Source organism: Python bivittatus, unplaced genomic scaffold (assembly GCF_059951505.1).
Source record: "Python bivittatus isolate LINGU-HERP-01145 unplaced genomic scaffold, Pbiv_v1 ctg000610_np1212, whole genome shotgun sequence".
Lineage (NCBI taxonomy): Eukaryota > Metazoa > Chordata > Lepidosauria > Squamata > Pythonidae > Python > Python bivittatus.
The window spans coordinates 42,155,946-42,182,637 of NW_028277088.1; the positions used below are offsets into that span (position 1 = coordinate 42,155,946).

Here is a 26,692-nt window from a genome sequence, read left to right on the forward strand (position 1 = left end):
TTAGGCTTTTTCAGCAAATTCTCCCTCCTATATTTCTCCAGAAGGATTTGAGGATCACTGGGTTAAAAATAAAAGCATCATGAAGTTGGGAATTCAGATCAGTTAAAATGTTGGCATAATTGTTTTAGCACTGTGAATTGTGGTCATGTGTTCTCTGAAAGCATCCATGGGGAATCTTTGTTTGGAAACCCTTTTAACCCAGACTCACATCAGGCTTTTGCTGGGATTATGTACATACACTCAGTGCCTTTTCCCTGTAGGACATCTGTGTTGTTTTTCTTTGTGCTTTTGCAGCAGACATTTTTCAACATGATCTAGAGTGTCTTATTTTCTCCCTCTTTACATCATGCCTGTGGGTACATCCTAGGGAGATATTTATTTTACATTAGCTTGCCTCATTCATTGAAAATTATTAGGGCACAAAGTATCATCTTCCATTCCTATCTTCTCTGGGACAAACTGTAGCTCAGTGACTGAAAATGTATTTCTTATACAGAAGGTTGCAGGTTCAGTCTCAGCCATTTCCAGCTAGGACCAGACCAACTTCTACCTGAAACTGGGAGAACTGAATCTGTGAACATGTTTCAGGTTTTTTTCTTTCTTTCCACATGTGCCTCTGTAATGGAGAGTTCAATATCACTTTGTGGTCAAGCTCTAAAACGCTGCCATCTTTTATTGTTTTAATCTGCATGCTGTACCTTAGATTGTGTACCTTATGACATCCATGTTAAGGACAATTTTGTGCAGTGCAGTGAGATTTATAATGCAGCACATCAGGCAAACAGAGTCAGTGGTGATGCTATTAAACCATGCTTTATTTTACCATAGTTTACAGCCTACAGTGACTTGATTAGTACAGCAGGTTAAACTAGAACCAATATTATGACTTAGTGTGTTGTATGAATTAAGCCAATATAAGACTATTTTTCCTATTAAATTATGAAATACTGTAGCTACAGTGCATCTTTGATCTGTAACACAAGGAAACTTCCATATAGAACTACCCTATATAATTGGCGACTCTTTCTGGTTGTGATGGTAACTGGGATAAATACAATTAGGCTGTTCTTTAAGGTAGCATATTCAGCAAGTTAGGTGACTTAATCACATCCTAACTTTGGAACAGACGGGAATAGCATCCATATGTCTGTCAGTTTCAGTAAACAAGGAAGTCCATGTTCTAAAAGCCTTTGCAGGAAGGAAACCAAATTGAGAAGATACAGAAACTGAGAAAGTGTAAAAGTAGCTCAGAGGAGACACGCTGTTATTTTAAATATGGGTTTCCCCCAAGAATTTGCATTTGTTTGAAATGTAGAAGGTGTAAGAAATACTCCTGTGCAATATAGCTATTTATACCTCAAATAGTGTGGGCTGATCAAATGACCACAAGTCAGTTCCTTTTTCTATAATTTGGTTACAGAATTGGTATGTTCATTTCAGGGTTTCTCTAATAAGAGTTACAAAAATGACTCAGATTTCTTCTTTCCCCTTTAAACACTGGGAAAGTCCGAATTTCCCTGATCTGTGTTTGGGGATTGATTTGGAATCACATTGTGCTAATCTATGATTTGTTGGGTCAGCCACAATGGCTCTTTATACGACATGGTAAACTATCAAATATGGTTAACACAACACTGGCATTGTTCACATAATATACTAAATCAAAACAAAATTATAGCTTAGATGATTGTCTGATTCACACAAGATACTAAGAGATAAAATGGTTTGGTTCTGTAGTTTATAAAGTATGGCTCAGTTTGTGTGCAAACACAAAGGTTGACTTCACATACAAAACTAAGCCATATCCCATGGTTTACAGGCCACAATGGCTGGGTTCACACATCATACTAGAAGTGATCAGGCAGCCACTGTACTGATTAAGGTTTCTCTATTCTGTGCCTCAGAATGTGAAGAATTGCTGCAATCAGGAAACACAACAGAGGCTCAACTAGCAGTGGGCAACCGGTGGTCCACGGCCTAACTTCAAAATCACTGTATCAATCCTGACCTCTGGCAAGAACTACCTTGCTTCTGTAGGAGGGAGAAAAGGATATTAGGGAAAAAAAGGAAATTTCATTGGGTTGAACAAGGCTTCAAAGGGGTGTCTCATTTCTGCAAACGTTTGTTCAAAAGATACTTCATGAAGCAATGCGGCTTTCCTTCTAACAGCAAAAGAAAGTGAAGTGTGATGTTGCTTCACTTGTGTCACTCTGAGCCTAGTGTCCAGCAATTTCAGTATGCAGAAGAGATTGAAATGGCTTGGCAAAAGGCACTGAGTCATACAAAGCACCTTATTGAGGAGAACGGCATTATTGCCTTGAGAAGGACAATTTTTTTGGTAATTTATTAAAGTTTACAAATACAAAGATAAAAGAATAATACAAACTGATAAATATAAAAAATGAAAAGAAAAAGTGCAAAGAAAGAGAAAAGACAAAAAAGAAGAAATATAAAAGTGGCTCCCCCTCCCTCCAGATAAGTATAAACAACTCCCATAACTTAACGCCTTCTCCAGTATTTCAATAATAGAAAGATCTTCCCATAACTCTTATCAATAAGCAAATTATAAAAACTCATTCAGTTCTATTCAGCGAAAGTCCATGAAGAGCTACCGGAAATAATAATATATATATTTTAACCTTAATGAAATAAATCCATTTTGTGCTCCAACATCAATTTCTGTAAGAGGTAAAGCAAAAGAAATGTCTCCCCAGTTGTAAACAGATCTTTAAAGCATCGTCATTCGGTCCTGGTCATAAAGAAATTTCATTAACAGCTACCAGAAACTACAATATATGCTTTAACCCTGATTGAATACGTTCACTTTGTAGTCCTTCCATTTACTTTTTAAAAGCGCGGTCTTTTTAATCCCAACAAATAGTGTCCCACAAGTTGATTTCTTATCTTTTTCTCTTTGTCTCCTCTCAGGAACAGCCTCAGTAGTTTAACCGGTCCCATTTATAAGTCCAAAATGAAAAAGCTATGCAAGTCACTCTTCTGATTTATTATTTGTATGTCCCCTTTAGTCCCAACAGATTTCTCCTACAGAAACACAGTCCTTGAAAGGAAAACAAAGGTTGCCCATATCCCCAAATCAAAATTAATGAGCTTGAATATACTGTTGTGGTAAATCAGCAGAAGGGTAATGCAACTTCTGTTTTGAGGATCTTAAAATGAGATTAAACAGCAAGCACCACAAATGATAATTATTCAAGATTGGTTGCAATTGTTTTGGTCTTGGATATGCCAATAAGAGGTGGAGCGTTAACTCATATAATTTGGACTTTTCCTTTTACTGTCACTTTTTCTGGATTAGATTAAGATTAATGCAGAATCATATTAACAACCATTATGTATTAAGGGACACTCTACCCCTAATGTTTAGAATCTTATCAAGATGTCAAGGATTGTCAGTATTTCAGGCATGAGGGCTGCCTGAAAGAATTATGATACGTTATGATGTTGCAGCCTTGGATTGTTGACATGTGGTTTTTTCCATATGAAAACAAGACTTTCAAAGAATATGTTCACGTCTTTTGGAATTGTTCTTTACCAGACTTTTTTATTCTTTTATTTGTACTTTTTAACAATGGTTATGATTTTATTTCTGAGGCTGCCTTGTATTGTTAAATGTATCAAACTAATTAACAAAGAATAAATATTTTCCTTTGTTAATGAGATTGACATAATAAAATAAATTTATAGCATGAAATAATTCCAGTGTAATACTCTCTTCAATGGGTATTGGCCATTGTACCATGTTGTGGGTTTGCCTCTAATTAAGGGGTGCCTCAGGTTTTTTTTTTTTTTTTTTTTAAAGATGATCAGGCTTGCAGTTGAGAAACAGTGCTGGAGCCCATGGGCTTAGCCATTTGTCAAAACCACCCACCAATTACAGCTGTTTTATTTATTATTGTGCTATTATATAATTTAATTCATAAGGTGATAAATAAAACTAAATGAATTTATTTTATCAATTTGGGGATTATAATATCGCACACTTTGAGAACTCATGCTCTAATTTATTAAGTGGGTAAGAGGATATTCCTAATTCTGTGCTATACCTTTCATGGTCTTTGGCCTGATGTTTCATCCAAGAGTTACTTAGGGAATTCTCTAAATTTGGGTTACATATATGCATACATACATATAGTGCCTCCGAGTCAATGTTGATTCCTGGAGACTGCCTGGACATGTCCCTGCAGTTTTCTTGGCAATATTTCAGAAGTGGCTTGCCATTGCCTCCTTCCTAGGGCTGAGGGAGAGTGACTGGCCAAGGGCCATCCAGCTGGCTTTGTGCCTAAGGGACTAGAACTCAGTCTCCTAGTTTCTAGTCCAGTGCCTTAACCACTACATCAAACTGGCTCTCAGCTTTGAGTTAATTAATCACAAATATACATAGATGTTTTGAACTCTGAAGATCTCAGAGACAAAGATGAGATAGAAAGGAAGAGCAAAGAATGTTCAGATAAGACTGTGAACAAAGGTATAAGGCTGACCAGAACTCTAAAATGACTTGGTGATTGAAAAACATCATATGGCAGGATAGGTGTCATCAGAGTCAATGAACAGAGAAGAAAGAATTTGTAGAATGAGCTTAGAAAGAAAAAGCATGTTATGCAAATTGTCACATGTATAGGAAACCACCTGTACTGTTAACAAAGTCCCAGGAAGGGCTGGTAGTGAATGAGGAAACAGGTGGTAGATGGGTGGGGGAGAAGTAAGACCATCTCAGTAGATGTACCAGAATCTATTCTGTTCAGGTTGGAAAACCAGTATCTTCCCCCCTCCTGCTCTAAATCTTGCTTAATTTCTTTATGCGTTCATATGGCAAGACACCCTAGATAATAATACCTTGTTACAGCTGATGATCAAAACAAAAGTTGTTCTGCTTTCTCTCCCAATACCAACTTCTTCATTTAGGCAAAAATCAGAACTATAGTCTATAAAGCTCATATGAAGCCCGCGTGTGAGTGCACACAGGCATGTGTTTATATTTGCTTTGTAGTTCACCTGGGATTCAGGCATTCACCATTATATGCAATTTTGGTCCTTCTGAATGCAAAGAAATGTAAGCATAAAATGTGTACAGTATATGCCAATTTAGATGCAATTTTAAGAATATCAGTGTATTTCAATAAAACAAACAAAAATACAACCAATGTGAAAAGGGACAGTATAAACAATATATAATTAAATACAAAGATTGGAGTCTCAATCTTATACATTATTAAATGGATAAAAAATACAGGTAGACCTTGCTTAATGATTACCTTCTTTTGTGACTGTTGGCAGTTACGATGGTGATGAAAGAGTCTTTGCAGGTCTGTAAAGCAAAGCAAAGCAAAGCTAAAATAAGATCATAAGCACAGTCACAGTTTCACTTAGTGACTGCTTTGCTTAACGACTGAATTGTTCGTTCCAATTTGGTCACTAAATGAGGACTACCTGTATATGAGGTTGTTTTGTCTATGTTTACGTTTAACATATTTCTGCCCTGCACTTTGTCTGGAAAGTGTAGCTTACAGATCAATGAAGAAAGAATTTCTGTACAGAAGCGTATGATGTTGAAATATGAACACAAAATGAAATAGGGCTGGACTGAGAAGCAATAAACAATACTTGTGCACTAATTTTGGGGATAATGACAGTTTTTCTCTGGGTTTCTCAGAAAACAACTCGGTTGAGTGACTCCTAGGGTAAGAATCTGACCCTGGCTTCTCAGGATCCCTTTAGTAATTAACAAGAGAAGATTAACATTCTCTGAGAGGACTGCTACATGTAATTGTTTATGGGAATGTTTATGAACTTTTGTATCTAAAATAATTTTTTGGATCAAGCAATCCTTGTGGTCACCTCAGTCACCTATCAGTGAAACTTTATGGACAGTTGTTACTCTTTTTATAAAATCTTTTTTATATATAATTGTACTTTGCCAGGGAATAAATCCCATTCGGTCATTAAGACAGCATAGGATTGCATATTATAGGGTTTTCTACTTTATTCTGCATTGATCAGGCACCAGCTCAAATATTCTATACAGTTCTAGGTACTATATTTTAGGAAGAAGTCAGAGAAACTGGAACAACTTCAGAAAAGATAGAAAGATCAAGGCATGAGAAACTAAGTCCTGTGAAGGTAGATTGAAGGAACTGGGCATCAGAGGGATCAATACAGTCATGGTGGGCATGACTGCACAATCAAAGTCCTGTTCCTTTTTAATATGCATCTCACATGTTACACACATGTAGAAAAGGAGTGGGGCTTTGATCACAGTCTCACCATCATCTTGACTTTTTTGGCCCTTTCCCTGCAGACACTTCACAAACTGGGAATGTTCAGCCATGCGAATACTAAAGGGGGGATATGATAGTGCCCTTCAAAAACTTGAAGGGATATCACAAAGAAGTTTAAATTCTGTTGTCTATCATTCTAGAATGTAGGATATAGAGTACTAGATTAAAGTTATAGGAAGGCAGATTCCTGTTTACTATCAGGAAAAATGTCCTGACAGTAAGAGCAATTTGATAGTGAAACCAACTGCCCTGGAAGATAGTGACTCCCCTTCACTGGATGTGTCAAGAAGTGGCTATGCAGATGTCAGGGGTGTTCTAGTTTGGATTCCTACACTGAACAGGGTTAGGGACTTGACTGCCTAAATGACCTTTTCCAATGTTATGATTTTATATAAAGATCTTGCACAACAGAAAGTTCTTGTTTGGGGTGAAACATCTGGAGTCGGAAAAGAACTGAACCTTCACAACAAGTAAGTATTAGTTTCACTATGGCACCAGATCTGAGGTGCAAATCTGAGCTGCAAACAACTGCTAGATGACAGCAAGCAATTAGAACTTTCTGCATATCTTTGCTGTCATCAAATGGTTGCCTAGATTTTTGCAGCCTAAATCTGGTGGCCCTAAGCTTCACACTGTGAAGACCATGGTCCTAAACAAAGCCTGTTAAAGAGACAATTGTTTCTCTTTCGACAGGAGTCAACTATTGTATAACCAGCATGGGAAACAGTTTAAATATTTTATAATGATGTATGATAAAACTTTTAATTTTGTTTCTTTTTAGGATGGAATATTTTAAATTGTTGGGATTTTGGAAAGTTTAGAATGTTTAAAAACAAAACAGACGTTGATACAAATCAGCACTATGTCCGATAAAACCATGTTTTGGGGTGGGGGTGGGATCGGATTGTTTTAGAACAGTTTTGCAAACAATAATTAGGGAAAAATGTGAAAGCTTGTGTGCAGATATTATTAAAACAAGAGCTTTTAGTTGATAGTTGAAACAGTTTTACTCAAGTGGCCAACAAGTCAAAACTCCAGGCCATTACTTGAAAGTATATTTGGTGCTAGTGATAGGCTTAATGTTTTTTTTTCCACTCATGATGCTTAGAAGCATAATCTGAGCGTCTGGCATATTACTTGTTCCAGCTATGAATTTGTATCATATAAAGTAGAACATAGTCAAAAAGGGTATGTATGTCTATTCTGACTCATGTTTTATTTTAATTTTAGATATACTTAAACATATAACAACATAAACATCATTTGTGAAAACATCTAAAGCTATGTAACTATGAAATGGTTGCTCAAATACATATTTTCTTGAAATAATGTTGCCAGATTCTTTTCTTAAACAGATTGACTGCTGTCACCTCTCTCTTCTTCCTAACTTTAAAACAATGTAATTGTCTGATAGGTCAGGAACAGCCATAACTACTTCAGTCATAAAAGGGTTTAGTGATATCTTACTTTAAGAGATGTAATCACCTTAAACTATGCAGGCTTTTATGCACACTCCTTGGGAATAAGCCCCACTGACCTTAGTGAGGTTAAAGGTGAAGCCTCCTCATGTCTTGGTGACTTCACGTACACGTACACACAGTTTTCTTGGCAAGTGTTTAGTATTGGTTTGGCACTGCCTCCTGTTGATACAATTTTCTTCTTCTTCCCAGTCTTATCTTATAGCCCTGAGACTTTCCAGGGTCCTCTCTCATATTACCCCAGATTTGATCCTCCTTAGCTTTTCAAGATCAGCCAAGGTCAATTAGGTGCTGCCATCCAGTTAGATTTAGTGACATCACTTCTGAATAAACACAGAATCCCTTTGTAACATTAACATTGCAACTGAACGCAATAGTTTGAGATCCACAGTTTATTTTCATGCCCTGCTAACTGCAGCATAGATGCTTCACTTACCATTTTATAGAGTGTATCTTCACAATTGTACCTATGTCTCAGCCCCAAATCACCACAGAAGTATCCTACGTTCAACTTTAGCTGTTCCAGTTTTGTCAGCTTTGCGAGATGGTCCATACAAGAAACACAACCAGAAGTACTAGCTCTATATTTATTGTAAGGTTACATTATCAGAATCTTGCAAGTCTGAAAGTACATCTCTCCTTCCCCTTGCCTTTACAGTCCAAGAAACTAGGGAAGATCCTTTCTGAGACATTTGCTATGCCCCACTCCTTCTCCGGACTCAGCTGCTGCTTGGCTGACTGTTGTCTAGACAGTGGCTGTTCCACCTGTCTCCCGTGGTCATTCCCATACACCATTACAACTTTTAAAATAGTGTTTTCCCCCTTCACCCCATACAAGCCTTGCCATACAATTGGCAGTGTCCCACTTACAATGTTGAATTGGGGGCTGGAATCAGCCTAGCTCCTACTGGTTGTTTGAAGATGCTGCAAGTGTGCTCTCTCCTGGGCCAATTTTTGGGCTATGCCCTCCATAGCCATTTTGGCTTGGGCTGCTGGAGAGACCAGACATCTGGATCTGCAGATGCCTCTGCCTGCAAAGGTCTGACTGGGCCCTTTTCAGGCTCCTTATCTACATGGCTTTAGTGCTGTTTTAGAAGAGCACTAGAACTGTTTTTAAATATTTGTCTAGCAGTCTCCTAAAATAACCCCAGAGCTGTGATTAAACAAACAAACAAACAAGGCTGATGTTATGGTTGATTTAAATCACGAAAGAGCTTGAAACTTGCAGAATGAAGAGTTTGATTCTAATGAGTACATTACATTCTGCTTCAGCTGACAAGGGGCTTGGGATGCCATACTTTTGACAATTTTTCTTATTTTGGAAGAGGGAGCAGCCCCGTTTTGTATACTTGAATGCTATTTTGTGCACTCCCTGGGCTACTCCTAGGTCCTGCTTGCTGCAGTTCCTTGCTGTGAATGCTACATTCTCTTCAATAGGCACAGCTATATGAGATATATGAGATAGCTGGGAATGAAATTGACAAGAGTGGCCTTATTCTGATACACAAACATGTATTGCTCCTGTAAAAAACACATACACAAACTCACCACTGTAAAACTTTTTTCTGGGACATCTGTACATAAACTAGATACAACTGCTGCTGCTCCTATGAGGGTTGCTCTTGACTGAATTTCTAAGGTACTTTTGCTTCTGTTGTGTACTATAAATCAATATAATAATACATTTTATTGTTTAATCATCTGACTGTATCAAAAAGTTATAAAAAGAATACAAGAAGCAATAGGACATATTCATAACAAATCATCTCCCCTCCAGTCAACCCCAATCTGTTCTAGGTAGTCAATCCTTTTCATAATGGTCTTTGATATGGAAATTGTAGTCTTCCTCATTCCTTGCAAAAGGTATGATAGTTTATCCTGGGTGTCCCAATATTTCTTAGTTTTTAAGTAAGGATCTAAGTAAATGGCCTTTCCGCAAAAGAAGTAATTTTTAATTGATTACATGACCCACTAAACTAAAAATTGTCTTTAATAATCCCCTCTTAGCTAAATGTGTTAAGTCATTCACTGTTGTGTGAACTCAAAATTGTCTTGAATAAACCCTGATTAAAAATTACTCATGCTATGTATAGATAACAGCTCCTCATATTGCTATACCACAATCCCCACAGGTTGTGCTGGCTGAGACTTACAGTTCAGGAACATCTGAAACTCAGCAACTTCCCTACCCATATCTTAAAAACTAAGCGACTTAAAAGCAATTAAAAACGTTGCTTACACTTGTTCTTCTCTCTCTCATTCTTACGAGCATTCATTCCCACCCTGGGGAAGGACCTCCCCCTTCAGGAAGACTTTGAAGACCTGGCTGCTTCCTCAGGTTGAGGCCAGGAATGTTACGTAAGCTCGTCATGGAAGGGAGGGGGGAGCACCTGTTAGTGCGCCCCAGCTATGTGTTTTGTTCTTCTTGTTGCGATATTGTGATTTGGTGGTCACTGTTGTAAGCTGCCCGCAGTGGCATTTCTGAGAGTCGGGCGTACAAATCAATCAGCCAACCAATGGCTATGTACCTGCCCGTAGGTACACATCCCCTACATCCAGGTGCACATCGACCGCTGACCCACAGTGTGCCTGGTGAAGCAGCTGCCCTCGGCAAAAGCTTCCGGGCCATCTCGGGTCCTTTAAACCTCGCCGGCGCCCCCCGGTCTCTTTGCGGGCGCGCCAGAAAGCAGGGAGGCCGGCTTCCCAGGACGCTCGCGGGCTGACCGGGAGCAGGCGGGCATGTGAGGATTCCCGAAGCGTCCCCAGCAAAGGGGGCCCTTCTGCAGCACTAAAAGACCCGAGCGGCCTGCGGGGAGCTTGCATTGCTTTTGAACCGTACTCAGAATAGATATTATTGCTTCGTTGCGGCTGCTGGTTATTCTTCAGAGGCCCTGGTTTAACTGCTTCGGGGAAGGAGGCGCCTGGCGCAGCTGGACCTCGCGAAGGTGTCAGCGAGGGAAACAGCCGTTCGGTGACAGCACCGCCGCCACTTTAAAAGCAGCAGCAGCAGCAGCTGCGGCGGCGGCAGCAAGGGGGCGAGGCACATTTCCTTCCCCCTTTCGCTAGCGGAGAAGCGGTTCCTTCTGGCGCAGCCTCGCAGCGAGGAGCGAAAGGCTCAGACCACCGCGCAAGGCGGCGCAGCCCTCTGCCAGCGGACCCCGGGCTGGTGAAGCAGCTTGGCGGCGGCCCCTCGGCTCCCCAAGGCGCAGGGCCAGGGCCAGATTCCTCTTCTCTGCGCCGGCAGACCTAGCGGAGCCAACATGGATCCCGGCACGAAGAGGACCGCGGCGGAGGAAGGGGACCCGCTGCAGCCCCCGGAAGAAGAGGAAGAAGTGGACCCCAGGATTCAAGTAAGGGGAGCCGCCGATCGCCCTGCCCGAGATCCTTTGGAGGAGTGGGCCGAGGGGCGCGTTTGCAGCTGAAAGCGGGTGGGGTGGCAGGATCGGGGCGTGAGGAGATCTGTAATTACCAAGTAAGCGTGTGTGTTTGCGCGGTACATCCTAGCTTAGGTTCCTTGAATCTTCGCGATTATCTTTCGCTTTCTCTCCCTTCACACATGTGATTCCATAATGGGAGAAGGGGGCGTTTTCCGTTGTACCCCCCCCCCCTTTTTTTGGCTTTGGCTGCATTAGATTTCCGCCGAAGTCCTTCTGCAGCTGGCTGGAGAAACTCGCTGCAAATGAAAGATGCTCCAGTTTCGAAAGGAGACCCCCACCTTCCTTCACGGAGTGGCGTTTTCGTGCGCGAGCCGGATCCCTCTTCTCCCTGTTTGCTCCGGTTTCCTCGTTTCAGCTCCTCTCCGCAATCCGCTTTATCTTTGGAGATTTTTAGCATGGCGGAGCAACGCGAACCGGGTGGTGGGAGAAGAGGAGGGAGACCGCCAAGAGATGCCGCGCCTGGGCTGCAAGGACACAAGAAGGGCTGGGGCGAGTTAGAGAGAGGGGGAAGGGGCCTTAGAGGTAATTTCATCCTGGTGCAGGACCTTGCTGTACTTCTCTTAATATGCAGCACTGCATCACTGTTGACAGATGATGCCAGCTTGTGCTTTAAATATCACCACGACCCTGTCATCAAAGGCTAGAAAAAAGTTTCAGTCTCTGGGGCCTTTGGATGTCCTCAGTAAACTCTGTTGTGTCAGGTAGTTCAGCCCTCCAGCAAGCTGGTCTGCTCCAGGTATATACTGGGACTGCAGGTGACAGCAGCTAGCTGGCTTCAGCTGACCTTGAAAAGTGGGTTGGTACCTGGATGGGACACCACTGGGAAACTTCAAGGCCATAATGGTGATCAGGGAAGTCAAAAAGTCATCCTGGAAGAAGGAGATGGCCAACCAGTTTCATATCACTGCCAAGAAAAGCGCATGGATGAGAAAGCTAGATTGACTTGAGGGAGAAACATTATCTTTACCACAGCCAGCAGGCTGTTAGGAGGGAATCTTAGTAGATGCAGATTTAACACAACTTGAGGGATAAGGTTGGGCAGGTTGATGCCAGCCTGACAGAATACACAGGAAGGAATATTAATATATTCTATCCACTCTGTCACAATTTCTCACTTTTCCCATCACTGCCAAAATTGACAAGGAAGCATCTCCTTCCCCAGTACAAGGCCAGCCAATTTGTGAAGGTTGTTAGTGGAAGTGTCATTTGTGGGACTGCTGTTATCAAAAGAGTGACTTATGGTGATTAGGGAAATGGGGCTCTTTTTAAAGCAGGACTGTTGCACATATCCTGTGAAACTCCTTCTCTAATACGGCTCTCACATGACAGATCTGTTGCCCCCTGAAAAGATTTACATTGCCAGACCTCTGGCACTGAGTGGATTCATTCAATAATGTCTGACCCTTGGTTTCATTCCACTGCTGGATTTTGCTGGCAGTGTTTGTGGCTGTCCTGCAATTTTTGTGGTATTTTTCTGCTAATGTGTTGCTTGCTTTTCCCCCTTAATGTGTTCCATGAGCTCTTTGGAAGACATTTACGTGGCCTTTGTTATGAATAAAATAAAATTGCTTTCACAGTTCAGTGTTTTGTTTTTGCCAAAAAAAATATTGCTATGTGCATTCTTCTGATTTTCATGGCAATGAACTTAACAAGGGTTTCTTTCATTTTATCGGATTGGGATCTGTAACAATAGCCATAATGATGCCATGGATGGGGGAAGCTTACCAGCCAACAACACTGGCAATTCACTGCAAACACTCCTTTCAGTAGAGTTTCATAATACCTTTCCATATACAGGGAGGCAAGGTTAAAATAAGAGGAAAAACATTTCACCACAGATGACTCAAAACATTGTTTGAAACAGAATCCTTACCTCTTCCCCCTCCCTCCCTCCCTGCCAGCCCCTGACTTGAAGGAAACTTTGTTCCTTTATATTCTTAAAACACTTGAAGTGCATATAAAATGGTTGTATTTTTTTATAGACAGATGCTGGCAATAGGGCAGGAACTCAAAAAATGTTTTAAAGCTGGTTTTTGAGTGAGAAGATCATTTGTTCAAATATCTCCTTGTCCGTGAATATTGGCACTCCATCTGCAGTGTGGAGCGATAATGCTAGTTTGTTCTATAATGCTCTTGTGACAATTACTGGGAAAGGGAAAGTGAAGCATATGGGTGCTATAAAAAGCTATATCAGAAATTCCTTCTGTTTTCTCTCCTTTTTTCATATCACAGTGGACTGAAAATCTAGAAACGTAAAATATCAGTGGCTGGAATATTGGCCTAAGCATCTGATACAAGGCATGATAAAATGTGCAACGTGACATCACTGTACAAATAATGCAAATTACATAATTCATGACTTCATGACACATATGACATCACTTGCCCCCTTCTCTGCTGTACAGACATCAGGCAGACACAGATGCCTTAAGTCAGGAGAGGGAATTCAGTCATAAGTCTTATTTACTAGAGCTGCTTTGGTCAATCTCTCTTTCTCCTACCAGGAGTAAAGCTACACTTCAGAGAGTCTTTTTACATTTTTAGAGAGAATGTGAGACAAACATGTGCACTGAGCTCCTTGAAAGAATGACAGGGTAAACAGAATAAAATTAATAATTTTAGTATTTTATACTATGACTTATGCAAGGAATTTCTTTACTCTGTGTGTGAGTGAAAAGAAACACTATTCGAACCAAACTCTTAAAGCTTTGAAGGAGTGGGGGAATATATTGCATTTTTTCATAATCAAAGATGCTGTTTCACCATTTGTCATTTTGGTAATAGTGCTACACTAAATAACCATGCAGAGCTTCAGTAGTAAATAGAAAAAAAACCTTGGAATTTAAATGAGAATTACTTTAAAAATTAACCTTCAAAAGATGTCTGGTCTCTGTCTCTGCCCTTTCAAACTGAGCCTTAACTGCAGTAAAGCTCAGTTTTACTTTTAAATGCTTTCTATCCTTCTGTTTCCATTTAACATTCCAGTGGGGGCCTCTCTGTGAATTGCCAGATGACACTTAATAACTTGATTCCTTTCCAGTTCTCTCCGTGTCTTATTACTCAACATGTGATTTTGGCTTTCTTCCAGGGGGAACTAGAAAAGTTGAATCAATCTACAGATGATATTAATCGGAGAGAAACAGAGCTTGAGGTACAGTTTCTGCTTGCTGTTTTGTCTAAACATCCAGCTGTATTTCTCTTATTTATTGCATTTCTGCTAGGAAGGGGAATCTATTTATTTAGATTTTTGTGCTAAAATATGCAGAAGAAACTGAAGAAAAAGTTTGCATGGATTAAGCCAGTGGATGAAGCAAAAGAAGGTCAAATATATCCTTCTCTGATATTGAAATTGGATGACATTTACTGTGCATAGTACCATGGATTCCATTAATCCTCTTTATTTATCCTACACCAACCAAAGAATAATACTCAGGAATCCAAGTGGCAACTACAGTGGTACCTCGGTTCACGAACTTAATTTGTTCCGCGACTTTGGTCGCGACCTGAATTGGTCGCGACCTGAATCAAATTTTCCCATAAGGTTCAATGTAAATACGGTTAATCCGTTCTGACCCCTACGAATTTAGTCGCCAACCGATTTTGGTTGCACCCCGAATCAAATTTTCCCATAACGTTCAATGTAATTACGGTTAATCCGTTCTGAACCATATGTATTTTTTTTTTAAACCACAAAAATATGACACAAAGTACAGTATGAAGAGAGAGAACGCTAACCTTGCTTGACACGACTTCTGGCGTGGAGGACAGGAAGGCGGGTGGGGAGGCAGTTATTGCTTGGAGGGAGAGTCCCCCTCCCTACAGGAAGCCACGACCACATGTCATGGGAGGGAAAATGGCCATGGATCCTGTTCGTCACCTGATCCAGCGTTCGCGAACGGAAGCAAAATTTTGCGAACGGTGCTGTTTGTGACCCGAATTGGTTGTGAACAGAAGCGTTCGTGACCCGAGGTACCACTGTAATCCTCTTTTAAAATACTGTTTTCTTTTTCTACTTAAGAAAAAGTAGAAAAAAAGCAGACAAACAAAACTTGTAAATAGAATTCAAACAGTTAAACTGAAACTATACATTGAGGTAAAAACCTAAGCAATATAGACTATTAATTAAGACATTTATACATATGTCTGTGTTTGTGTGTGTGTGTGTTAAACATGGTAAAGAAAGCAAAAGAAAAAATAAACATTACAAATAAAAATGTTAAAACAACATATTCAAAATATACAGTAGTAATAAAATTATTGTATCTTGCTGTACTACAGAATTCCTAAAAATAATACAAGATAATACAGCTCAACTTTCAAACAATTTAAATTGAGACTACATGAAAATGTATTGTCTCATCTTTCTTTTCTGTCAACATGAAGCCATGTGAGACACAAAGCTTACCTAGCACCAGAGTAATTGTAAATTATATTTGCTTATAACAATAGTCCAGAATTCTTGATTTACTATAAACAAGCAGCATGGTGGATCATTCAGCCTGTTCCTTCCTATTTTGTATAAGTAGGACATACTAATGAGATGCAAATAGCTTATCATAATATATGAATCTCAGAATCTCTGGGTTGGTTGCTCCAAACAAGTTGGGCCTATAAGCCAGTAACAACCCAGGGTTGTTTATTTCTAAATCCTGGTTTATTTTTCAGAGCAAGAAGCCAGGATCATGTGTTGGGTTGTCATGAGACCGCCCAGAATTGCTTTGCAGTGAGATGGGCAATGACAAATTTGAAAAATAAAAAAATAAAAAAATAAGCTTTTCCTGACTGTTTCTCCCATGTCAGTAGATAAAACTAAACTGGCCACATGCATCAACCTGCTGCTTTTTCATACTAATTTAGGATAAGCAAGAAATAATACAACTACTACCTAACTGGCAGAATGCTGGGGTGGGGAAATCGCCCCACTCTCTTCATAAACATGGGGATGTTGAGCATGTATGTGACAGAAATGGAAGAGTATGAGATTTCACTCCCAATGTTTTTTTTAAAACATTCCTTGTAGATATATGCTTGGGGATGGAAGTTAGTTTTACAGTTATTTATCATGTTGATCAAACTCCTTCTAGATGATTTTTTCTAGTTTTTAAGAGCAGAATCTACCAATCTATAATTCACTGGTATTAGTATGAAATAGCTCTTAAAAGTTAGCACATTTTTTTCTCCCCTTCCTGCTTTAGAGATGCTGTTTGGATTTGATAGCCTAGCATCCTATTCCTAAAATATGAAGGCATGTAATGAAATGTTTTATTGGAGAAAATATAGTTTTCATACAGACAAATGCTATTTGTATAATGAGCCAGAGTTGTCTGGGTACCTACATTATATTTAGCCAAGACCAAGCAAACCACATGTCGCCTTAATGCAATGGATAACCAACCAGTTAGATCATTTTCTGACCTCTTTTATATAATTCTGTGTGATTTATACCTTGTTTCATGTATCTTTGTTGAAAAAGACAATATTGTGTTTGCTTTAATGGTGATTTCTTGTACCTTCACATTTAAACTTTTGTCCTTCACCTTTAGTTGATTATAACCAACATTAGATCAAAAGTCAGAGTCTTGGCAAAGGAGAAGCAGCTATTCTGGGAAACTAGAGCAGTGTCAATCAGGAAATTTCTGCTATGACCTCTGGACACTAATGTTTGCAAAGGGCAGTTGAGGATATGGCCAACTTCAGTGTCAGGTGCTTTGCATATATGGCTTTTTGAATTGGGCAGGAGTGTTATAGAGTATTCACCTACTTGTCAGTGTATGCCAGTAACTTGGTCAGTAGGGTGTTTATGGGAAGTTAATAGATTACCAGAGATAATATATCTTGTTCTGCCATGCTCAGCATTTTATTTAACAACTTTCTTGGTAGCAAAAAATGCTCAGAACTTCCACGGAGATAAGAGAGAAGGCTGGAAACAAAAGGACAGATGGTTCCATTCTTTCTCCACTAGATTATTTTGACTTCTGTGCTAGGCTGCAGAGGAAGGAAAGGTTGAGCTTAGTATGTTTCATCCGTACATGGACTGAGAGAATTTCCTTGGCTGGAACATGGATGAAGAATGATTACAGGGATGGGAAGGGATCTGAAGAAAAGTCCTATGAAGGAAAAGGTTGGGAGTGTTTGGTATATTTAATCTGGTAAAGTAATAATGAAGACATATGGACATGAAATGATAATATGATGGCCATCTTCAAGGAGTGTCTCACAGAATAAGCTTGTAATGTTTGTTCACATTTACAAGACAGGTTTTTAATTAAACATCAGAAAAAACTTCTGTGTCATGAGTTGTTTGATATGGAATACTGTAGATTACCTTGAAAAGCATATCCACTGCGAGATTCTTAAATAAAGGTTACCTTTATTTTATAGCCATCTGTTGGAATACTGTAGGAGTGCACATCCTGTAGAGGTAGGAGTTTGGACTAGATGATCTTGGAGATTATTTCAGTCTGTCTGATTTATAAAGCTGGTATTGCCACTTATTTGTTATTCCAAAAAATAGCTGTCTCTTTTGACTATTTCTACGGTGCAGGAGACATTGAAGAAGTAGACTCACAACTCTACTTCCTAATGCTACCAAAGACTTTCCTCTAAGTTTGTTCCAGGCCAGCACAACTCCAATGACCACACAGGCTGAATATCTGATAAACTTACATTTATTGCCTGCTTCTGCTATGGGAGACCGGATTTTTCCATCTCCAATTAGCTATGAAGCTGGCTGGGTGATTTGAAACAGTTGTCTTCTTTTAGTCTATTTTAGCTAGCAGGGCTGTTATGAAGATAAAATGTTGGGGAGAGGTTAAGGAGACCATATATGCCAGGAGTAAGCAACATGTGACTTCTTAGGTATTGTCAAAGTGTAATTCCATGAATCGCAGTGTACAGAATAAGGAAGAGGACCTTGATGGAAATATGCAGGAACCGTTACCTAGGCAAAATAAGGTGAAACATTTTTTTTTTGTAATGTCCAAAACAATGAGATAACATTTGGAAGCGGCCAGGCAGACACCTCCCTGATTCACTGGAGCATGAGGAAGTACAACACAATCAGACTTGTAAGATTTTGTTGTTATAGTTAATCTCAATAAAAAGTTTGGCTTTCCTATGGAATTGATTTCCTGGTCTGGTCTACCTAATGGGGCTAATACCTAGCCAGCTTAGCCAGTGGTCAGAGGAGATGCAATCTGCAGTTGAACAACATCTGAAACATTACACATTCCCCATTTGGATATACTAATATGAGCTCTTTGAAAGAAAGGTGGTTTATAAATGTAATGAATTGAACATCTGGCAGATGAAAGGCCAGGACTGATGACTTTGTTAGGCTTAATTGATTACAAGCTTTAGCTTATTCTCATAATCATTAATGTTCTTTATAACATGTAAGAAAAGACTACTCTGTGACAACTTCCATTAGCTTCCAGTGTGGGCTGATTGCAGGCATTCACTGCCAAGTGTTGAGTTTAGCTTCTAATAAATCATTAGCTGACTTCCATATTCAGAGTGATTTGAGGTCCTGAATCAAAATGTGAATCCACAGTATATTGGCTGCTGCACCTGAGTGGCAATTATGGCGATATTCACTGTCTATTATATAGACAGATGACTTACTCAACTTTTTTCTTCAGTGAAAGCCTACAAAGTATTACCAAAAAAAAAAAAAAAGGTTATCGGTCTGTAAACTCCGTTTCTTTGTCATTCTCACTTCTGTAAGACATCCACATAATGTCCCCTGGGGCAATTACTGCTCACTGGAATGCAAGGTGAAATGTCAGCAAAAAATGTGATCGCTACGTCACTACTGATCGCTTTGAGCCCAGAGTACACCAACTAGAAGTATGTACTTCATAAACTGTGGAGATGATTTCAGTGAAGCTAGTAAGAGAACAACTGGTGAAAGGAAACAAGTGTTGATAGATGCATGTAGCTTAATGTTTTATTTCCTAATGAGTTTTTGATTGAGCCTGGTTAAAATCCATAGCTCTCTTGGTACAAAAATACAGAGCTAATCGTTAAAACTGTAGCAGAGGATTAGAGAAGGCTATAGAGTGGTTTTAATGCAGGCCTTGTGTAATACTGTATCCCTGCATGTGATTGAAGCATTCGTGAATGGAATGTCTTATTAACGGTAATTAAAGCTAGTGAATACTGCTGTACTTAGCAGCAAAAATTTTGTTTCTATTTATCTCTGTAGATATGGATATGATGCTTTTAATTGGGTAGTATTAGCCTGTGATAATTTATTCCATGGTTAACTAAAAGCCTCCTCCCCAGCAGTGGTGTATGAGTTTTGGGCAAGACTAGCTATGGTTGAGATGTAGGAAAGCTTATGCATGCTTTCCCAAACCTATCGCCTTTCAGAGGTGTTGGGGCTACAAATCCCATTTTTTCCAGCAAAAAAACCAGAGGCCATGCTAGAAGAGAATTGTGAAAGTTGCATGTCAACCCCTCTGGAAAATGCTAGATTGGAGAAGTTCACTGCAGGAGTTTTAGCTGCAGCCTCTGAAACCGTACCTCAAATGTAATGTAATTGTATGTAAGGCTGCCTTCTCCCAACATGATCTCCTCCAGATGTGTTGGACTACAAAACCCATATTTGTCAGCCAGCCTGACCAGTGTAACAGTGGGAAGGCTGGTATAAAGAAAGAATGTGTGCATTTTGTTAAAATTGAAACTGCTGCTATAGGGGAAAGACTACATGGAATCAGGGCAATTATACAAGGGAAGAAATTATAATTATTTCCTTTGCATGCAATGATGAAATATCCCTCCCCTCCACAAAAAAGTGGTTATTAACCCTAGGAGGGAAACGCTCATTGGCTATGTTCCCTGCTGGGGCTAATAGCAGCTTTCAGGCAGAAAGGCAATTTCCTGATCCTGCTTGTTCCCCTACTTTAACTATTTAAATGTTTTAAAGTATGCATTGATTATGCACAATTAATGTCATGTGTAACTTAGCTCTCAAGTTCCTTATAAATGCTTGTTGGAAACATACTACTGTAGTAGTACAATGCTTACAGGATGAAAATATACCTTCTAGTTCTCCATGATAGAAGAGGATACTCTTGTCAGAAGGAGTTTCTAGGCATCTTTTTTTTAAGTGCAGAAGACACAAACTTTAATACAAGAGGGAAGGAAATGGGAGTTGTAGAGGGATTGTGAAAATAAGCATAAGCAGAACCCTCTCACACAGTCAATGGGAGAGAAGGATTCTGTGACCCCTGTCATGTTGGCGTGGACAATATCCAAGAGATTTTTACAAATCCAATAGACTTACAAGCATTCTTATGCTATAGAGTGGATACATGTTTTTCTATAGGCAAGATATTCCCCATTCTGGCATTAACAATGGGGTTATCTGAAGCCTAGGTTGGCCTGCTTGGACAGGATATTATGATAAATGCATTGGATAAAATGGAGTGATAGACATTGGAGGAAGTAAGAGTTGTATGCATTTAGGAATTTGGTTTTGAAAACTCAAAGAATAGATGTTAGTCTGTGTGAACACACAGGGGTATGAGAGCTCACAATTTGGGAACAGAGTGTTCTTGCCAACTTTTGTGTCAAATATTTAATGATGCATTGAGCCTGAGCTTTGACCCATATTTATTCCGTTATTCTCCTTGGGAGCTTGAGACTCATGGGCATTGCTTGTAAATGATGACCTCTGAGAACAAAGACACATCCAGTAAGTGGTTTGGGAGAAAACAATTGCAGATTGGGCTGGTGTATTGTGTATCAAATATTTTCTATCCAAACTGTCACGAACCTCCTCAGATTTTATTTTTTTTTTTGCATTCTCATTGTATATGAAGTTATACGCCTGGTTCATGTTATCCCGGGGCTTCAAAGGCTGAAAAGAGGCATACTATGGTTTCTGCTTTTGAAGAGTCTGAAAGTCCCTGTTTTTTAGATAAACCATTGCAGCATGTCATTCACGTAGCAAAGTTTGCTACTGTTTTTTCTTGACCTGTATCTGTTAGATTGTGAACCTGTAGAGAGAGAGTCTTATGCTATCTGTATACTAGATTATGAAATATTAAGTATTAAATAATGCATTCTGAATGTGTATCAGTACACTGCATGTACCTCTGCTATCTCTATCTTTCTCTAGAGTAAAATTCTAGCTTGCATAGAGTAGAATGCTTAGTGTATTGGCTAAAATATAACAAAGCTGACCTGTATTGTCCTTATTAGTGAGGTATGCTACATATGAAAAGAACTAAAGCTGGTGCTCTAGTCTACACATTCTCTATCTTACTAAAAACATTATCTGAATGTGTTGATTGACTGAAACTATGATAGCAGAATGCAATATTTATGGGCCCACCTGCTGATGACGATGGTATATAGAAAATTATGATTTGGAATTTAAGAGAGTAAATGGTTAAGGGCAAGTATTGACAGGTGAAATGAAAGAAGGAAAACGTGCTTGGTGTTTTAAAAGTAAGAGAAAGATAAGAATATAATTACATTGAGGGAAGTAAAGGTTTAATTCAGAATGAAAGGTCTAAAATATATGTCAGAAAATATGAATTTCATCTAGTTTGTATGGGTGAGTTTGAAGGCAGGAGTTCATAGTTGGTGACAGTTGTATGTTACATTCCAGGGAACAGTGGAACAAGGGATGAACTTCTGGAAAAAAAATAAACTAGAGTGAAAATAGTTCAACTGTGTGGAAGAGAAAGTAAGAATAATGTATGAAAAAAATAAAAGATACATTCATCTGAGGATGAATTGAAAGAGGATGTAAGAAAAGAGTGTGAAAGCTGCTTGGAAGAGTGAAAAGAATTATGTTACAAAATGCCATAGAAGTGTGTGGATGGTGAATGGTGATAATGGAAGCACCACAATGAATTTTGGCAAAAATATTTAATATTTTGAATGAATGTAAAACAGGATAAAAATTTATTTTGCTACGTGAGATGAATGGTGGGAATGAGATATGGGTATATAGGAAAGGTAATTTCAGAGATCATAGAATGAATGACAATAATTGTGTAGTGAGTATCTGCTTAGAAAAAGGGGTTCCCTGCCAATACATGGCTTAAGCATACATTCATACATGAACAGAGTAAAATGATGCATATAAATTTAAAAGCATTATTGATTTGATTGTTTATGATGAAAGACTGAGAGAATTAAAAGATACAAGGCTGATGAGAAGTTCTGAATGTTGAACAATTTGTTCATAGTTTCAAGAATGGATCTTGGGGGGAAAATGGAAAAGGAGAATAAGGGAAGAAGTGAAAGAAATTGATGTCAAAGAATAATTATGTATGAAAAAGTATTACAAGATTAATCTTCCAACAGGGTGAATGAAAAATGGAGCAAGGAAAAGAGGATGTGGAAGTTGCTTGGAACAGAATACAAAGAATTGGTGCCACAGAAGTGGGTAGAATTAACTCTAATGGCAACTGCTCCTGTAATCAATTTGTTCATAAGTCACAAATAACATCAGTATTGAATAGGGAGAAGACAAGATTACTCTGCGCGCGTGCGCATACACACACACAAATACAGGTTTTCATCATGTTCTTGGGATAAAACAAGCACAATAGATGGCTTTGTCATTTAATTGGAAAACAATTGGTGTGGAGCTGATTAATTTCAATTTCGAGGAATAAAACTATTTCTTTACTGCAAGGATTAGAAATATAAAGTATTTTTGCTGTCCAAACTGCAAGCCAGAAAAAGGAAATTATTTCCAACACAATTTTTTTGTTTAGCAATAAAGCAAACATGTTAATTATACCCAATGTTTCCAAAGCCTATTTATTTCTGACTCATTTGAAGAAACTGTGTTTGCAGATGTCATCCGTTTTTGTAACTTAAAATCTGCAAAAAAATAGGTCAGAGCACCATAACAAAAGACACGGACAATATGCACATCTTGGAGTGGCAACAATACAGGCACAATTCAGTTCCATTTTTTTAAAAAAGATGGAGCTTTCTGTGAAATTAAAGACTTGGATGTATGAGAAGTATTACTTTTCTGGTTATTTAAATGTTGTATTTAATGTTTATCAACAGAAAAGAAAAAATTAAACAATCTTATTGGGCAGCAAAAACTGCCATATAGTTCCTTTATCCTTCACACATACAGTCCAATATAAAAAGAGGAAAAAGTATTCCTTTTTTCATCATGAATGGATATGATTATGTATCAAAACCCCTCAGCAATGCTTTTTTCAATGATGTCATGGTTTAAAAAAAAACCACACAAATACAGCCATGTACAAGAAACTGTATAATTAGCACATCTGCTTCAGACATACAACGGGTTAGGAGGCAAACATTTTCAGTGATGGCTCTTCTCTCAGAATGACTAGCACGCAAAGCTGTGACCATATCCTACATAGTATTTCAAAATGTGGTTTCAACTTTGTTTTTTTTTTTGCAAAGTTTTAGGGAACTGAAGAGAGGAATATTCTAATTACAAGAATTTTTCCTGGGTTGTAAACAAAGGATGCTTTGTTTAAATGCAGGGCAACTGATTACTTATGGAGGCACTGATTGAGTACAGTATATTTATGCCTCTGTGTGTGTGTGTGTGTTTATATGGTTTTGTATCAGACAATATAAAGTGCTCAGAGCCACAGGACTGAAGCAACATTCAAGTCTCAGTAATAAATAAATAATAAATATGAATTGACTACTAATCTTGAAATATATGCAAAGCTGATTCTCCTGCCATTATAGTAATGACAGGTTTTCAGACATACAGGTTACAAAGAGAGTATTAAATCCCCAGGAAACTTGGCTAGGAAACAGCTACTCACTGCAGATAAGTCTGGGGCTGAAATTTATTCTATTCTCAAGCTTCTTCATATAAGAAGATCTTGACAACTCAGTATGCAGGAACTGATATTTTACTGCTTGCCCATTTTCCACTAGAAAGGAATCTACTGCTGATTGAGATAGTTTGCTGTAGAGCACTGTACAGTACTCTATGAAACTGCAGCTGGCATTTGTAAATCCAGCATTAAACATTTAAATGTTCAGTGTGAAGTCAAAATTCCTGTTTCAAATTGCCAGATGTTTAAAACTTAAACTCCAGTACACATAGACTGCGTTTGCACGCTCAGGTAAAGCAGATTTCTGGAAAATTCCTAACGTGCCAAGTATTGGTTCACAAAACTATCGAAACAATATTCTGTTCCAAGCTATAGGATGGAACACGATGCTTGCCAGGTTCTCTGTCCCCTCTTTTAAAAAGATTCTTTTAATTAAAAAATAATAGCTACAAAGCCGGTACACTTCAAAACATGATTTGGCATAATCTTTATTTCCGGTAATGCTCTGGAACTGTATAGAGACATTTTTAGGAAAAAAAAAAAGTCAAATGACTGCAATCCAGTGCTTTGTTTGGAAATAAATCCACCTTCCTGGGGGGGGGGTGGGGGGGGGACAAAGCAGATAGTGCATGACATCCCAAGGGTCTAATATGGAAAAATCTCCTCAGTTTACCACCTGGAAATAGGTTGTGCATGACTGGCTATTACCACTTTGGTAGCCATTTTGTGAACAGACAAGCCCCAAACCAGCCATTTTGTGAGAGCACTCACAACATTCTAGCTGTACCCATCACACTGAGAATCCAGGATCATATCTGAAAGCAAAAACACTCACTGGCTTTTTATGCTATCACCTTAACTCTTTCATAATAAATTTTAGTAATTAGAACCCAGAAAGATTTGTTCCTTGAATGTTTGTTTCCGGTCCTGATTAGTCTTAATTCTGACAGCCTATCCCTTGTTCTTTACTCCTCTCAGAAACTCAAGCTCTTTAATCACAAAATATTTAGCTTTGGAGATCCTGATTTCTTGCTCTTTTTACAGACCTGAATCATATCAGAGCTTGTCTGTGACTTGTAAAGAAACAAGTCAAGCTCCTTTAGTGTGGATGATATGCCAAATGCTACATTCTTATGTTAATAGAAAGAGCAAGCAGGAATGAATAGACTGCATGTATCTGCAAACATTTCATTTATATTATTCTATGTGAACATCCCCACAGCTCTGTTCTTTTTCATTCTTTTTCATTCTTTTTCCTTATTATTCATTTTTATTATAACAGGATACAAATGATTGCATGCACACTTTTGATTTTTGTCTTACAGCATCCTAAGTATGAAAACAGAACAGGACTGATTTGATAGAGTTATGCCTGCACACGTATGCACATAAGCACAAACAAAATAGGGAGATATTTCTATACTGTAAGGCAGATGGTAAAGCAATGCAAGAAGTATGCAAGTAAAACTAAATTGACTCAAAAAGAGGAAGTGTCCAAAATGAGAACTATTTCTGATCTATGATGAGGTGAGAAAAAGCAAAACAAGATTGTGTACGTTAGCCTTCACTACCTTCATGCCAGCCATACATGTTGCACTTCAGCTTCCAGAATTTCCAACCACCCTGGGGGGTGATTGATGTAAGAAGATAAAAACACCCTCAAGTCAAGCTTAAGTCCTGGAGGCCATGTGAATGCATCTACACAGCTTTTCTGACCATAGTACAGAATATATTTGCCATTAACTTTTTCCAGGATGTTTTTTTCAACTTCTAATCCCTGGCAGGGTGGTCTTCATTGAAATATTAGCTAGGCTCAGCCCTGCTTAGCTTCCAAGCCCAGACAAGCTTGGTCAGGTGCCACCTATTGAGACCTGATTCATAATGTATGAATCCCTTAACGAGGGACAATGTGTTTCAAAATGATGTAGCCATTCCTAATGTTGATTTCATCTAATCATACCAAATCAGTATGTTCATTCTAGCCCAACAGTTTCCTACTGGAATCAAATTTTGGAAATTTGCTGTTTAAGGAGAACAACTTTCATTTCATTCACCCAAAGACTGAAATGCTCTCACTAGTTTAAGAAATTAAAGTATTAAAAGTTTAATATACTTCCCAAGTATCATTACATAAACAGCAGTCAGGCCAGAACATTGTCTGTTTCCTGTTCCTTAACCAAATCAGACTAGCAAAGGAAAACTCTGCCTCATATTCCATTGCTGATACTAATGTCACAGCTTTTAAATCACCCTCACAACTGGTAGAAAAATGGATATGCTCTGGATGAAGTACCACATTAATCAGTTCAGTGCTCTGGAGTCATTCTGTCATTGCTCACAGCTGTTCTGTGCTGTTCCTCTGTCCTCTCTGCATTTGACCAGCTGTCCTGCATCAATGGACAATGGACAATGAATGCTTCCTTCTATTCTGTATCACAATTATGCAAAGTATTGTGCTTTTTTATCACCATCAATGATCTAATTCTGTTCTTGTTTATTTCCAGGCTGGAAATAGTTCCTCACAGTAATTCTACTTTAGAGTATTTAATTTCCATTATCCACAGCCTTGTACATGGATCAGCCCAATCTACTAAGTGAGAACATGCCACCTTCAAATTAGTTGAATTTACAGGGACTAACTCAGTGTTAAACAGCTCGTGTTTTTGACATCT

General features: G+C 38.8%; 3 protein-coding genes across 6 annotated transcripts in view; 2 read left to right on the top strand and 1 right to left on the bottom strand.

The window, feature by feature from the left end:
* The window catches only part of METTL6 (methyltransferase 6, tRNA N3-cytidine), a 21,761-nt gene extending 12,449 nt beyond the window's left edge, over positions 1–9,312 (top strand). For 2 of the 3 annotated variants that reach the window (XM_025174602.2, XM_088150882.1), the window contains one exon: positions 1,905–9,312. Coding sequence is in view for 1 of the 3 variants with exons in the window: in XM_088150882.1 (XP_088007008.1) it covers positions 1,905–1,981 (77 nt within the window). In the remaining 2 variants the exon portion in view is untranslated. Of the gene's footprint in view, positions 1–4 lie in introns of all 3 variants that reach the window. The other variant, XR_015797945.1, reaches the window with a different exon arrangement.
* The window catches only part of LOC148214607 (uncharacterized), a 20,797-nt gene extending 10,250 nt beyond the window's left edge, over positions 1–10,547 (bottom strand). Inside the window, exons 1-3 of one of the 2 annotated variants that reach the window (XM_088150883.1) lie at positions 10,014–10,547; positions 9,323–9,435; positions 5,274–5,326 (exon numbers count right to left, since the gene is read on the bottom strand). In XM_088150883.1, coding sequence (XP_088007009.1) covers positions 5,274–5,326; positions 9,323–9,435; positions 10,014–10,050 — 203 coding nt within the window. In that variant the 5' untranslated portion in view covers positions 10,051–10,547. The remainder of the gene's footprint in view (positions 1–5,273; positions 5,327–9,322; positions 9,436–10,013) is intronic. The other variant, XR_015797946.1, reaches the window with a different exon arrangement.
* Positions 10,547–26,692, top strand: part of SH3BP5 (SH3 domain binding protein 5) — a 43,945-nt gene continuing 27,799 nt past the window's right edge. Inside the window, exons 1-2 of the mRNA XM_007433302.4 lie at positions 10,547–11,124; positions 14,300–14,362. Of these exons, the coding sequence (XP_007433364.1) occupies positions 11,035–11,124; positions 14,300–14,362 (153 nt within the window). The 5' untranslated portion in view covers positions 10,547–11,034. The remainder of the gene's footprint in view (positions 11,125–14,299; positions 14,363–26,692) is intronic.